This window comes from Triticum dicoccoides, chromosome 3B (assembly GCF_002162155.2).
Source record: "Triticum dicoccoides isolate Atlit2015 ecotype Zavitan chromosome 3B, WEW_v2.0, whole genome shotgun sequence".
NCBI lineage: Eukaryota > Viridiplantae > Streptophyta > Magnoliopsida > Poales > Poaceae > Triticum > Triticum dicoccoides.
Window position 1 is genome coordinate 266,454,572 of NC_041385.1, and position 15,733 is coordinate 266,470,304.

General features: G+C 47.9%; 2 protein-coding genes across 3 annotated transcripts; one reads left to right on the top strand and one right to left on the bottom strand.

The window, feature by feature from the left end:
* Nucleotides 1-8,130: 8,130 nt before the first annotated feature.
* LOC119275859 (E3 ubiquitin-protein ligase SIRP1-like) lies at nucleotides 8,131-10,169 on the top strand. 2 transcript variants are annotated; one of them, XM_037556788.1, is made up of 2 exons: nucleotides 8,131-8,367; nucleotides 8,766-10,169. In XM_037556788.1, the coding sequence occupies exon 2, from the start codon at nucleotides 8,819-8,821 to the stop codon at nucleotides 9,935-9,937; it is 1,119 nt and encodes a 372-aa protein (XP_037412685.1). In that variant the 5' UTR covers nucleotides 8,131-8,367; nucleotides 8,766-8,818; the 3' UTR covers nucleotides 9,938-10,169. The 2 variants fall into 2 exon arrangements, with proteins under 2 accessions (XP_037412685.1, XP_037412684.1); XM_037556787.1 differs by lacking the exon at nucleotides 8,131-8,367 and adding an exon at nucleotides 8,374-8,676.
* A 148-nt stretch (nucleotides 10,170-10,317) lies between these two features.
* LOC119275860 (pyruvate kinase, cytosolic isozyme-like) lies at nucleotides 10,318-15,478 on the bottom strand. The gene is made up of 3 exons (XM_037556789.1): nucleotides 14,992-15,478; nucleotides 11,485-11,946; nucleotides 10,318-11,397 (listed from the first exon to the last, which is right to left on the bottom strand). The coding sequence occupies exons 1-3, from the start codon at nucleotides 15,259-15,261 to the stop codon at nucleotides 10,588-10,590; spliced, it is 1,542 nt and encodes a 513-aa protein (XP_037412686.1). The 5' UTR covers nucleotides 15,262-15,478; the 3' UTR covers nucleotides 10,318-10,587.
* Nucleotides 15,479-15,733: the final 255 nt, after the last annotated feature.

The window sequence follows — 15,733 nt, forward strand, 5'->3', positions numbered from 1 at the left end:
CACCGGCGGCTGACAGGTTGGACCAATACTCACGACGAGCACTGGCCCGGGGGGGATAAATAAAGATGACCCTCGGGCTCCGGAAACCCAAGGGAAAAAGGGCTAGGTGAGGCAAATGGTAAAACCAAGGTTGGGCCTTGCTGGAGGAGTTTTATTCAAAGCGAACTGTCAAGGGGGTCCCATAAATCACCCAACCGCGTAAGGAACGCAAAATCCGGGAACATAACACCGGTATGACGGAAACTAGGGCGGCAAGAGTGGAACAAAACACCAGGCATAAGTCTGAGTCTTCCACCCTTAAGTATATAGATGCATTAATTAAATAAGAGATATTGTGATATCCCAACACAATCTTGTCCACCATGGAGCAATCCTCAACCTCACCTACAACTAACAACGCTATAAGAGGGCTAAGCAAAAGCGGTAACATAGCCAAGCAACGGTTTGCTAGGAAGGGTGTCAAAGGTTAGAGGTTCATGGCAATTTGGAAGGCTTGAAGAGTAAATGATAGGTAGCACAGCATAGCGATAGAACGAAGCAACTAGCATAGCAATGATAGTAGTGAGATCTAGGGTAGCGGTCATCTTGCCTGAAATCCCGCTAGGAAGAAAAATGAGTCCATGAAGAAGATGAAGCCACGAAGATGAATCAAGCGTAGACGAACGAATCCTCACGATCGCAACGAAACGGGAACTATCAAGAAGAAGCACACGACATAGTAAACACACCACACATGAACAAGGCATGATGCTCAACCAATAATGATGCATGACAAAGCTACATGAAGCTACTCATGGCAAGAGATGATGCAAACAAGAGCAACACATCAAGGCAAGTATAAATGAGGCCGGAAACAACATATAACAATTCCGGTCAGTCCTCATATGCAAATTTCGAAATTGGTCCAGATCTGAATAACTCTTATGTTCAAGTTGTTAAACAGCAAGTTAAGATGCACCAAGATGATCGACACGAGATTCTAGTCAAGTTACATATAAAGTTCATTTAGTTTGGTGCTACGGCCTAGAAGATATGAGCAAAACAAGATAAACATGGCATTGATGCAAAATGCATACAAACATCAAGCAAACACCTCAAAACAAATATGCAACATGATAATATGAAACTAGATGCAAAATCAAGCAAGTTTCATATAGAGCACACTCAAAACGGAGCAACGGTTCAACACACACACATGAAACAAGTTTAAAGGACAAGCTGTCCAAAACAGCAACTAGGCATCTTGCAAGCATCAAAACAATATGTTACAGCATCTCAACATGAAAGAAAAAGACATGGAGATGATGTACAGGTAAAGCATGACAAAACATGAACACTGAGCTATCTCCAGAAATCACTAGAACATGCTCAAACACACATGGCAAGATTGCAAATAATAACAGTTTCAGACTTTGCAGAAATAACATCAGGTTGCAATGTTTAGAGCTATCAAACAACGTGCTACAGGAACTTATCATGGCAAACAAAGGCATGGAATGCTGCTACTAAATGCATAGAACAAAAGTCCTTTACTGACCATGAGCCAAAAAGGATCAGAAGATATGATGGCACCCATGTAAACATGGAAAGTTATATGACAGATTCATACATGGCAGGAACAACGATAAGTAGGCATGTTGGTGAGCTTGAACCACTCACCACAGAGCAATACATGGCATGGCAAGGCAACCAACAGTAAGAAGACATGTTTATGAAGCTAAGCATGGCAAGATCAAGTTCATAGGGTGCATGTATCACTAGCAAAGCTCATGGCAAAACTGCACTTAATGTTAACAGGCTGACAGCAACATTATTTAGCAACTTTGGAGCAAGATTACAACAAGCTACAGCAGGCTATAAATGCAACCAGGGGCATGGATGGATAGGGCATGACATGTATAACAAAACATCCTTAGTGAACATCTCCAGATTATGCATAGAATGACTTGTAGAAGCAGGTTTACATAGCATCTCAAAATAACAAATTCAGCCTAGCAAAACAGTAACAGCAAGTACACTACTTCACGAGCTCGATTCACTCAACACAAGTCATTTCATGACAAGATAAGCATAGCATCAGCAAGAAGACATGTTTATGAAACTAACCAGGCAAGAACAAGTTCATAGCATGCAAGGACCAACTACAACAACCTTGGCAAAATTGAATAACATGTAAACAATCTGCCAGGAAACATTTTATAGCAAAAGTAGAGCAAGAAAATGACATGCTAGACTACATGCAAACAGAGGCATGTATGGATATAGAATAACCATATGTTCAAATCATCCTTACTGAAGTATCTCAAAATATGCTTGGATCTCTCTTTAGCATCAAGTTTACATGGCATAAAAATAACAGCAGAACAGGGACTGAAATCAGCAACATCACGAAGCCTAGTTTGCATGCTTGTTCTAGTCACCACATTGATCAAAAAAATACATGGCATACACCCCTGTAAATATGGCATGATGTAGCACAAAACACATGTAGACATCAACCTCATAGGATGCACACATCAAACATGGCAAAAATGACAAATGAACATGTTCTGTTAACAGACAGCAGACAACATCATATAGCACTCTTGCAACGATGATTCGGGCATCTAGATGATCTCAAACAAGCATGACACCATGGAACAAAATGTAGAGCATCTCACAACGAACATTTTTACATATTACACGCACAAAACGGAGCTAAATGCACAAAGTTATGACATGTTGAACAGGGCATGAAAATACTGCAGATATGGGGACTTTGCCATTTTTCTGAAAAAAAACAGTCGGGCGCCAGATTACTAGGGTGTGCTCAGGGCGGGATTTAGGCGGGTTGCTCACCTAGTGGTCTCGGCCCAGTCGGTGGAAAAGGCGGCTTGGCAGGGCGACTGGGCTGGGCCGCGGGGCCCACTCGCGCACGAGGCCAGCCCGAACGCGCTCGTCCTCCTCCTCCCGCTTGAGCAGGAGGGAGGCGGCCATGGCAAGGCGGCAGCGGCGCCGGTCAGCAGGGAGGCCAGGAGGGGCCCGGCGCAGGGAAAATGAACGGATCCCGCCGGCTTCTTGCCGGATCCGGTGGGGGCGGGGGACGGCGAAGCTTCCAGGGCAGCGGCGGCGGATCCTGGAGAGAGAGAGAGGGATCTGAGAGAGAGAGAAGAAGAGGAAGGAGGAGGGGCGGGGCGGCACTGGCCTGGGCGGAGATCTCGCCGGCGGCGGGGCTCCGGTGGCCGGCGAAGTAGGCAGAGGCGTAGAGGAGCTCGGACGAGCGAGGCAGGGAGCTCGGGGCTGCGGGCTCACGCGCGGGGAGCGGCGGCGTGGGATTCGGGCCTGCGTGGGCCGGATCCAGGCTTCGATGGGCCCGTGGCGGTGGAGAGGCTTGGGGCGACGCGTGGAGGGCGCGGGTTGGAGGAGGCAGGTGGCTACGGCGGCGCTGACCACTCAGGCGGCGCGAAGTGGCGATGGCTGGCTGGGCGGGCACGGATTCCGAGGAGGGGGCGGCGGCTGCAGGTAGAGGAAGGGCTAGGAGGTAGGTGGAGGCTAGGAAATGCCCAAAAATGGACTAGGGGTTGTTTATATAGGGTAGGTGGCTAGGGTTTGGGGGGTTTTGCTCCGATTCGGACCCTCCGATCACGATCGGATGACTCCGGACAGAGGGGGAACTAGGTAGGCTGCAGGTGGGGTTAGTGGGTTGTGTAGTGGGCCTCGGGCTGAGAAGAGAGGGGAAGAAGTGCGGCCCGCATGATTTTTGGAGACCGAAAACATCCGACGAATGTACCGGCAACGGTATCGCTACGTGTTTAACGGTTGGGCTATCAAACGAGCTTCGAATGCGACGAAACTTGACAGGCGCTCTGTCTATACTATAATAAGACCGCATGCCAAGTTTCAACCCATTTCGAGAACATTTTTACGCCACTTATAAAATAATATTTCGGAGGTGCCGCGGGCGAGTGCGAGTGTGTCCGGACTCGGAACGGACAACGGAGAGAACCGGGAGAACCCGAACGGATGCAAGTTTTGAAAAACATGCAAATGAAATGCAGATGATGACATGGCAAAATGCAATACGCAAGCAAACGACATGGCAACGACGGCGAATAACTGACAGACACCTGGCGCATCGAATCCGGGGCGTTACACAACTGTCAGCCGGCTTGTAGACGACCATTTCTTGCGTGTTCGACTGCTCTATGTGTGTGGTTGCTCGCGGTTGAGGCGGCCACGGCGCGCTCCGCTCGCGTCCTGCCATGCGCGCTCTACTCTCGCGTCCCTATGCACGTTCTGCCAGCGTTTGGGCCCAGCGCACGATCCCGTATGTTCATACTGACATCATGCATGCAATTGCATCGCTCACAGCACCACGATGCAGTTACCCGCTGCAAAAACTGACATGCGGACGTGTCGAGAATCCAGGCCGCCCAGCCCCCATTTATTAACACGGCCATTTACCTTAATCTCTCGTGCCCCATGACACAATAAGCACACCCACGATGAAACATATAGAGAGGATATCCAGCGGCTCCAATGGCGCTCCCCGTGGCTCCAATGGCGCTCCCAGTGGCTAACGATGACAAAGGGCAACAGTTCACCACGCCACACATAGTGGACACCCACGTGAGGGGGGAGGACCTATCGGTGGTGTACACGAATGAGCCGGTATCGATGGAGAGCTCCATCCAAACTATGGAGCAGTTGCTTGCTGAGGACAAATACCAAGTGGCTGGCTTCGACCTCGAGTTCACCGGCAGTCGTGTCGGGCATGATCAGAAGGTTGTCGTCGCCCAGTTGTGTGTGCGCCATGACGTCCTCGTCTATCAGTACCACATGGCCACAAGGCCTTGCAAGTGTTTCGCCATGTTTATCAACGGCCTCGATTATAGTTTCGCTACAGTGGACACCACCAACGCTCTAAAGGCGCTCGAGATTTCGGGCTTGGCCTGCCGGAATCTTGTGAACATCCGTGACCACTACAGGGTCTGGGGCAGCATGAAAAACAATCAGGACTCCCTAGTTGACCTCGCCTCAACCATCATCGACCCCTACTACATGAAGATGAAGGATGAGAGCAAGAAGGACAAGATTGGCTAGCATAGTGCCTGGGAGCAGAGACTGGATGAAGAATACTTCAAGTATGTGACCAAGGACGCGTACACAAGCTATGAGATGTACAGGCGGATCGTTAACATGAGGAAGTGCCTTCGTCCTGCCCCAGACGAGGGATCGAGCCACAGAGCAGTGGCGGCAGCGTCACAAGAAGTAGATGATTAGATGATCGTTTCTCCTAGTTTAGAATGCATGTAATTGTTTATTGAGGTGTGTGCGGATGATTGTATAGTTACTTATGTAATTGGATGTTTATTTTGGTTATATATGTTGTTCTTCTATAGACAGAGCAAATCACATCGCACATGGAGTAAACTATGGAACCCATCGGCGATGATTTCATCAATCGCTGACAATTGTATACCAGCAAGCGTTTGCCCACAACACACATGACTTATTAGCAGTAATCGTCTGTATTATTATCGGTCTTCGCACGCATTTCTGATTACGGGCCTGTTTGCCGCGTATCACACACATCTTGTTCGGTTGAATCATTCATGTTGTCTTGGCTCATCCCAAACAGTTCATCCGAGTGAACTGTATGCCATATATCGCACACACCTTGATATGGCTGACCGTTTCTGTTGTGTTGCCTAATCACAAACAGTTCATCTGAGTGAACTGTATGTCATATATCGCACACACACCCATCTGGCTGACCATTTTTGTTGTTGTGCTCATCGCAAACAGTCTGTATGAACCACCCATATGCCACATATCACACACGCAACTCTGATCTGAATCATGTTTGATGTTTGTGCCATCGCAAACAGTTCGTATCATTTTTTACGGTTTTCCTACACCATCGTTTGCGATTAATGCATCGCCACAGTTTCGTCGAAGGGTCTCTGATTGTACTGTCGCGTTTGGACCATCCTACAGTAGTGAAAGCTCTCTCACAAAGCTGAGCTATCACTTCACTAACCCTAACTAGAGGGAGGAGGTGGTCTATATATAGTCTAGGTGAAGTGGAGGGAGGGAGAGAGAGAGAGAGAGAGAGAGAGAGAGAGAGGTTACATGGCCTCTTGCCTGTGGTTGCGTTGCAGGAGCTGGATGTTCGGGGTCATGCCGAATGTCCAGCCCGACTTGGGGCATCGGATGTCCGGTTGGGTGGTGGCCCGAGTCAGCCTCTTCTCTGGACTCCTTTGTCCGGATATCCGGGGAGGCGCCCAATGTTCGGGGGTTGTCCGTATGTTCGATCACTGAAGCTCTTATGTTCCTCTTCTGCACAGGCGCCGGATGTCCGGCCCTGATCCGAATGTTCGGTCGTTGTAACTTCAGCATCTCCGTCTTCTTCTGTCGTCGCTTCCATGCTTCCTTCGCGGACGGTGTAGTTGTTTCTCGGTGCTTGCACTCCTTGTCATCAGTGATTCTTCGATAACACCTATGCATGCACATGAGAGGAGTGTCATGTACTATACCATCCTCGAAGGGGTCAAGTGAGCACGGGTAAAGGAGTTGATTCACTATGTATGTGAAGTAGATGATGAACGTGTCACTTGCCGAACAGACTCTTGACATCATGATGTTCATAGGATGCTCTGCATCATGGTACCTCAGGCGGGCGGGGGAGCAAACGAAATTTATCCTAGGAAGTGCATCTGATCGAGTATATTTGAGAGAGTTGGGCTGCCTTTTTGGGATAACTCCTTAATATTTGCTCCTCTAAACGTATAAGGGTTCGGCTAGATGCGGTTAGTTGATTATTTTGCTCCACCAAAACATTTTAGGGGTGGGCTAGAGATGCCCTAAGACATTCAATTTGCAGATTTAGTGGGCCGAAGCACACCTTAGAATTAGGTGATCCACTGGTTTTGGGTTTTTTTTGCGAAAATGATTCAGATCTATTATCAAAGTTCACCGGAATATAAAACATCTCAAACACAATAAAAATTACATCGAGATTCCGAGACCACCGAACGACCACTACCTTCAGAAGGACGAGCCGTTGAAGCGCCGATGTCGTCGTCCCCCTATTGATGACGGTTTGACCTTGTCGATAATAGCCGGGAAGTCTTCATGGACGTGCTCCTAAGAACCAGCGACATGGACCCGCAATCGCCGTCGTTGACTCCTTGAATAAATTTGAAGCATCTAACACTAAATCTCGTCACACGATGAGAAACATTAACCTCACGGCTCCAAGGAGATGCCGGGAATATACACTGGAGCTTCGTCGACTATGTCCGGATGGACAAACTCGGATCGAAGCCCGAAAGACAAACTTGAAAAAGAAGTGTCGACATCTACCCGCGAAAAGATAAAGTCTAATGACAGACACGGGTAATTCTCTCACTGGGCCAACCACTAGAATTAGTCAATGAAAAAGCATGCGCAAGTGTAGAGGGGAATTTTGCAAGCTAGGAGGAATAGAAAATCCTAACTAAGAGTGGCCCACCTGCGATGACTAAAACCCTAACCTAAATTACTAACTGAATCGAATGCACCAGGATTCCCCTTCCGTCACCGGCTGCCGGAGCAACGTGCAAAGGGGAGGCGAATCTATGGGCTCACCGACGAAGCATGGACGGGAGAGTTTTCCCTAACCGCCGCCAAGGTATAGGGGTGAGAAACAGAAACCCTAACGATGAGCATACACATTGAGGGCATCCACCGATTTAGTTGCCACGCACAAATCACAGGAGTGATAAATGTTCCTCCGGTTCTTCTTGACCATGTATACCCTCACATTCAGCCGACCTCAACATGCAAGCCAAGAAATACTCTCCATTTTTTGGGAATGATGGTAGCCCAAAAAATCCAAAGAACAATCTATTTAAATCTATAAAAAATGTAACAGATGTTTGCTGACATGGTACCCACTACTTTAAGGCGTCCCGAGGACACGCACATGGTCATGCTCGATGATCGTAGAAGGAGCGTTCTCCGTTGTCGCTCTCGCAACTCTTTTTTTGTAAAATAAAATGTTTTCCTTGAGCCTTGGGGATGTCCTATATCTGGGTTGGATGGAAAACCAAAGCAGGTGCTACGCCACCGAACTTTTAGCGGCGCAGAAGAAATAGACTAGATGGAGGGAAGTAGTTTGTTTTATGGAGAAATAAGGCGGTTTAAAATTAGAAATGCCAGAGCATCCCCATCCCCAGGCAATAATTGAGCAAGCAAAGCCTTTAATCACTCCCTGTAAACGTGTATCTATATATTAGGAGCCCACAGCAATTAACCCAAGGAAAGGGTACTGCTAATATAGAGGAGGTGGACAGGCCAGCCCCCCTCTGGCCCTGTTCTCTCCCCCCACATGCCCTGCCCAAGGTGATCATTCTTCCTTCAACCATCCATCAATCCATGGATGCTTTTAAGATTCAGCATGTGAATTGATTACTTGTCTGTTCATCATTCTCCTCCGATTTGGTTGGTTTTCTGCTTGTGAATTGATTCTGTCTCTCCTGGTTTTGCATTTGGTTCTTGATGAGATTCTTGGGTAGATGTTGTTTTTGGAGCCTGGAAAGAACGATGTGCATCCCTCCCGTCATTCGATTCGATGACAAAAACAAAAAAAAGGCAATCTCATGTGGTTAGCTAGCTTGTATTCTACGTGTGGAGAACATGAATCCATCAAAAGTTGGTGCTGCATTGGCTTCCGATTCTTCAGATTCTTGGCCATTCCTGATGTCGAGCTCTAATCTTCCCCTTCCTGATTCATTCATCAGTGCCAAATCCAAGAATTAGAGCTGCTCCATTGACGGGGGAGAGATCGACAGCAATGGGGGAGCTGGTGGTCGCCCGGAGGTACTGGTGCCACATGTGCGCCGCGGCGGTCAGCCCCGTGGCCGCGGACGCCGGGGTGGAGATCAAGTGCCCGTATTGCGGCAGCGGCTTCCTCGAGGAGATGGAGACCGCCCGCAGCAGCGTCGCCGCCGGCACCGCCCACGCCCACGCCAGCGGCACCTACCCTAGCGCCGACAACGCCATCTCCATCTGGGCCCCCATCATCGACAGCATGGTCGGCGACCCCGTCCGGCGCCGTCGCAGCAACCGCCGTACTGTGGACGCCGTGGCCGCCGCAGAGGACGAGCTGGACAATGTCGACTTCTCGCGACGCCGGCGGCGCGCCACCGCGTTCCTGCGGCTCCTGCAGGCGATCCGGGAGCGCCAGCTGCAGCGCCTTGAGTCCGCGGCCGCCCTCGGCAACGGTGGCGGCCTCGAGACAGAGCACTACAGCCCATTCGGGCGGAGCATCTTCGCGGCCGCCCCCCTCGGGGAGCACGGCATGGCGCTGGGGGACTACTTTCTTGGGCCCGGGCTGGACGCCCTGATGCAGCAGCTGGCCGAGAGCGACGCGGGACGGCAGGGCACGCCGCCGGCAAAGAAGGACGCCGTGGAGGCGCTGCCGACGGTGGAGGTGGTGGGTGGGTGCAACGAGGAGGACGCGGCCAGCTGCGCGGTGTGCCTGGAGGACTACGCGTCCGGCGAGCGCGCCCGGGAGCTGCCCTGCAGGCACAGGTTCCACTCGCAGTGCATTGTGCCGTGGCTGGAGATGCACAGCTCCTGCCCGGTCTGCCGGTTCCAGCTGCCGGCGGACGACGACCCAAAGAGCTCATGCGGCAGCGGCAGTGGGAGTAGCAGCAGCACCACCACCACCTACGTCACCTATGTCAGTGCTGAGGTGAACGACAATGTGGATGGTCATGGCAACGAGAGTGGAGTTGAGGCAGCGGGCAATGTGGCCGTGGAGCGCGAAGACGGCGATGTGGATGGTGAAGGAAACGTGAGCCGGCTGCCGGCGTCCATACAGTGGCTCAATAGCCTCTTCTCCCCGCAGGCTACATCACCATCGTCCACTTCCACTTCCGGCGGCAGCTCGCGGCACTTTGAGGACTAAATCTGCTCTGCTCCGTTTGGATTTCCGCCATTGCCATACCTACCACGCACGCAAGGGTTTGCTGCTGCGCTAAAACTTGGAGCTTTTCTCTCCGTCTCTTCTTCGTGTGAATCGGTCATTTGGGTGTAATTTAAAAAGAAAAAACAAGGGTTGTACAGTTTAAATTTGATACATTTTGTCAAATATATGACTGATGTTCATCAGTTTTCAAACTCTACACGACGGCAATCAATCCATCCTGTGTCACAAGTCACAAGTCTGGGCCCAATCGCTTATGTTAGAAATAAACAAACGCCTTTGTATCATCATCCTCGACCATTTTGAGATGAACTAGCAAGTAGCAAATGCAAGAAATATAACGCAAACAACAGGCAAACAGATGAAGTGAAGCAACTATCAGGTAGTTCAATCGTTGCATATAAGTAAGTTATAGTAGTAGTAGCAAAACAAGCTGCTGCGATAATAGTTTTGGTGGCTAAACCCTCTCATAAAGAGTAAACAGCCACAACTTGATAACACAAAGTTTTAACCAGGTTGCACTGCCGCAATCTTGGCAGCAAAAAACTGTGGGTATGCGTAGCCTCGCAAAAAGAAAGAAGGGAAAATCCCCGGGCAAAATGGTGTTGCATTGTCGCTTCGCTGCCACTAGCTTACACGGTCAAGAGCTTGATGACAGATGCATTCCCGATGCGGTGAAGGGCCACAATGGAGTCACCAGCGTTGCAAAGGCCCATCTCCTTGGCGTTCTTCATGGCAAACCTCAGTGCCTCTTCCGTGGCTTCGCTGTCAAACGCCTTGGCAGTGCCAGCACTGAGCATAGGGATCACGCCCCTCACGATGAGGCTTTGCCTGGCAGGCCCCTCGTCGCTGCAGATCCAGTCAAACTCGACCGTCTTGAGCTCAGGAACCACCACAGACAGTATCGGCATGGATGGCCTGTACTTGGCTACAAGCCTTGCAGTTGTTCCTCCCCTGGTCAGTACCAAGATAAGCGTCGCCTTGGCTGAGTTGGCTGTGCGGACAGCTGATGAGGCAAGGCTCTCCAATGGGCTCATGGGAATCGGGGCTGATGACATGATTGATTTAAAAACAGCAGAATAGTCCACGCATGACTCGGCCTGCAAGCAGATCTTGGCCATAGTTTGCACTGCCAGTTCTGGATAAGCCCCAGCCGCTGTCTCACCACTGAGCATCACACAGTCAGTGCCATCAAGAACTGCGTTGGCCACATCAGTTGCTTCCGCTCGAGTAGGCCGAGGAGACTTGATCATAGACTCCAACATCTGGGTTGCAGTCACAACTGGCTTGCCCTGAATGTTGCACTTGAAAATCATCACCTTCTGTGCATAAAAGATCTTCTCTACAGGAATTTCCATCCCCAAATCACCTCTTGCCACCATAAAAGCATCAGACTGTGCCAGGATATCGTCAAAGTTAGCTACTCCTTCCTGGTTCTCAACCTGCACATTCAAGTTAACTCTTAATGATCTGCTAGGTGGAAGTGCACGAGTGTAATACCCACAAAAAAAAGAGAGAGAATGGCGTACCTTTGACATCAGCATTATTGACTTGGCATGCTCCCCAAGTACCTTCCTGACCTCCACAAGATCTGAACCTTTGCGGACAAACGACAAAGCAATCATGTCAATCTTGTTCGGGACGCCCCATTGAAGGATATCCTCCCTGTCCTTTTCAGTGAGTGTTGGCAGATCAACAACGACCCCTGGAAGATTGACATTCTTCCTCTCACCAAGCATAGCAGTGTTCTCACAACAGCAGCGAACGAGACCTTGCTCTTTGTCACAATGAAGCACTGTAAGAGTGATGGTACCATCAGCGCATAATATGACACTGCCTGGCTTCAGATCAACTGCTAGCTTCTTATAGCTCATCGATATCATCTTGTCGTCCCCCTTTATGCTATAATCTGTGGAGATCACAATTTCTTGGCCCTTCCTCAACTGGATAGGCTTCCCATCTTTCAAAAATCCAGTACGGATCTCTGGACCCTGCCATGTCGAAAACCAACGAATATCTGATCAATAAGCTTTCTCAAGCAAACAAGTGTGCACAAAATGAGGTAAATGGTTCTCCATATGACACGTAAGAGATAAACAATCATTTCATCACTGACACACATCCAGGCCCATACACCACAAACAAGATCACTAGTACTCCCTCCGTAAAGAAATATAAGAGTGTTTAGATCACTATCTTGTATTTCTTTACAGAGGGAGAATTTAATTTCTGTGACCATCAAGCTGATCATGGAGACAGAAATTTGACATCCAGGTCTGTCATAGTTTGCTCTCAACACATGTGAGAATTTCAGACATATTGCAACTTTCTTCATCCAAACAAGGATTCCAAATGTTGCTACGATGATGCTAAGATTTTTTTCCAAATACATTACCCACCTTGATCAAAAACAGTAATGTGAACCAAGTGTGTGCCACAACAAACAGTTGAGCCTCATGTTATGTTGCTGGAATTCCATTACAATATGCTTTTCTTAGACAAAGAAACATATATACCAGAAAGCCGCTACAAATGTGAATGCGTTATGATATTGTTGAGAATATGGTTCAACTAATCCCAGTTCCCAGGTAATGTTTGTTCCAGATTATGTGTGTGCCAGTTAAGTTTAATCACTTTGTGGTCCAAATTTGCATTCACATTTGCTCCTAACTCTGTCTCTGCAGACAACTTCACCAATTGGGTATTTAAAATAAAATTCATAATAGATAGTTAGCTGATCACGCAAGAGAAGAAAATCTAGACTGTAATCACAGAATTCATAAACTTTGTTACATAGATACTACTTGGACATCTTTGTGTGCGTGATACACAAGAGAAGAAAATCTAGACTGTATTCACACAATTCATAAACTTCGTTGCAGCAGCAGCAGCAGCACAACAATTATCGGTAGATCAGAAACTTGATCGCGATAACCAAAAAAATACTGCTCTAAAAGCGTGGGCCATTACTAAAACATTACAAGGCCAAAACAAACAAGAGGAATAAAAGGAACTGCATATTACACGTTGGCTTCTTTTAACTGAGATATAGGTTAAAGTTTGACAAAATGATACTATAAACATTTTGGCAATTCAAACATATTAAGTTGGTAGCACAATATGAAAAAGCAATCGATTATCCATTGGCACTGTGACAAAAAAGAACAGAACAAAACATAACACACTAATATAGGCAGAAACTCTCGCTGTAGCATGAGGACCACAAGCCGACAAACTCGACAACAGCAAATTAGCGAATAAAAATCCAGCTAGGCTAGTATTGCTCCATCGAGCAAAATCCACGTGCAAATCTTGCTATATGTCAATGCAGCCATTTAATGGCTAGATTGTCTCATACCAGAAATATGTTCTGCCATCTGTCGCTTTAATTGCTGGCAAATTTACCATACTAGTAAAACAGCACTAACATGCACAAGCAGCGAAAAAGAAAGGGGATCACAGAAAATGTTCAAGAGTTTTCGCAAAAAATAAAATTCAAAAGAGCAAAGAAATAAATCAGAGATCACATCCAATAATAATAAGATAAAAGAACACAGTAATGACCACTGAAAGTTGCTAAGGACCTGAAGTAAGTCTGTGATGTCTTAAGATTTGTTTCAGATCATAGGTTCTGCCAGTACGGTTTAATCATTTCACCAACCAAATATGCTCATATTTGCTCCTAAAAAGTAGTTTACTGTACTACTTCTGCAGACAACTCCTGCACCAGGACATTCTATCAAATAAAATGGATATCAGATGTTAAGTGATCATGCAAAGTAAATTACCCTCAGATGCGATAATTAGATACTATTTGGACATCTTTGTGTGGGTGACATAGAAGAGAAAAAGAATCTAAGGATTCTGATCACGTAATTCATAAAATTTGTTGCAGCAGCAACATAATACTCCCTCCGTTCCTAAATAATTGTCTTTCTAGCCATCTCAAATGGACTACAACATACGGATGTATGTAGACATGTTTTAGAGTGTAGATTCACTCATTTTGCTCCGTATGAGTCACTTGTTGAAATCTCTAGAAAGACAATTATTTAGGAACGGAGGGAGTAGTTGTCAGTAGAATCACAAGAGCTGTAACCTGAAAAAAAAAATACTGTTTCAGAAGCGTGAGCCGTTACTAAACCATTGCTAGGTCCAAACAAGAAGAAAAAAGGAGCTACATATATTACACTTTGGCTTCTTGTGTTAACTGAGCTGAAGGTTAAAGTACTCAAGATTATACTAGCATTTTGGCAGTTCATCCATATTTCAGTTGGTTGCCCGAGGTGAGAATAATACTAGCATTCTCCATTGGCAGCGTAGTCACAAACATTCCACAACAAACAAAACACAATAACGCATGAGGAACTTTGGTTGCACCCTGAGGACGACAGCCGACAAGGAGATGAAATCGACAGCGGCAAGCTAGCGAATCGAAATTCAGGGATACTGGTAGAGAGTATTAGTACTACATTGGCCCAATCGATAGCAAAGTTCGCATGCAAATCAAGCTAGATGACCAATGAAGGCAATTGATTGCTAGATCTTGGGATATCGAAAACATCGTGTACAATCTGTCTCTTTAATTGCCTGCAAATTTACCATGGTCGTAACAAAAGGTACTAACATGCAGAAGCAGCAGTCGAAAAAAAAATACCAAGGGAGCAAAAGAAATCAGAGATCGCGTCCACAAAGAAGATCAAGAAACACGAATGAGCAATGAATCCTGAAAATGGCTAAAAATAGCCAAATCGGCGGCATAAAAAAAGTAGTGTGTCCATCTACAAATTCCAATGAGAAAAACAAATTTTAATCGTTGGCATAAAAAGTATAGTACTAGAGAAAACACCCAACCAAGCCCACCCAGAGAGAAGAGCAGCAGCCTGGCTATTGCAAGTTCATCTACAAATTATAATCCGGGAAAAAATGATTTAACGGTGAACCAAAACCTAGACCAAGCATGAGCAGGCAAGAAAAGGAAACAAGCAAAAAAAAAAGGCGGGCACAGATCGGATCGGCGAAAGAAGGGGAGGGACCTTGGTGTCGAGCATGACGGCGCAGAGGATCCCGGTGCGGTCCATGGCGGCGTGCAGGTTGTCGAGCGTCTCCTGGTGGTAGTCGTGGGAGCCGTGGGAGAAGTTGAAGCGGGCGACGCACATGCCGGCGCGCAGCAGCTTCTCGATCATGTCGACGGAGCGGGAGGCCGGGCCGAGCGTGCAGACGATCTTGGTCTTGGGCCGGCGGCGCATGACGGCGAGGCCGTACTCCCCCGCCTGCGGCTGCGACAGCTCCCCGTTGGACACCATGGCTTGTTGTCGGTCGCCGGATCTGTGTGCGGCCGGGGAGGGGAGGGGAGGGGAGGGATGGGGATTCTTTGGGGACGCGAGGTGGTGGCGTGCTTCTTGCTCTCCAAGAATGGGACGGCTCGGTTAAATAAACGGAGCAGTCGGCGGATTGATTGAGGGGAATGGAATGGAAAGGAGGGAAAGTGTTTGCTTTGCTTTGCTGTGCTCTTCTTCTTGCTCTCCAAGCCCAAGCACGGGCGCGGGGTGACTAATAATGCGGCGGTGGTCTCCCTCCCTCTCTCTCCGCTCAAAAACCACTGCCAGCCAGGGCCCGCTGGCGGTTTTGTGCTGCTGAATCTGCGCCATCGAAACTACTGATGGTATAATAAATTACTCCCTCCGTCACGTTTTTCGACATCGGTGTAGTGTAAAAAAACGCCTTACATTATGGGACAGAGGGAGCATCATTGAAGCATCTGAGAATATATTCGGT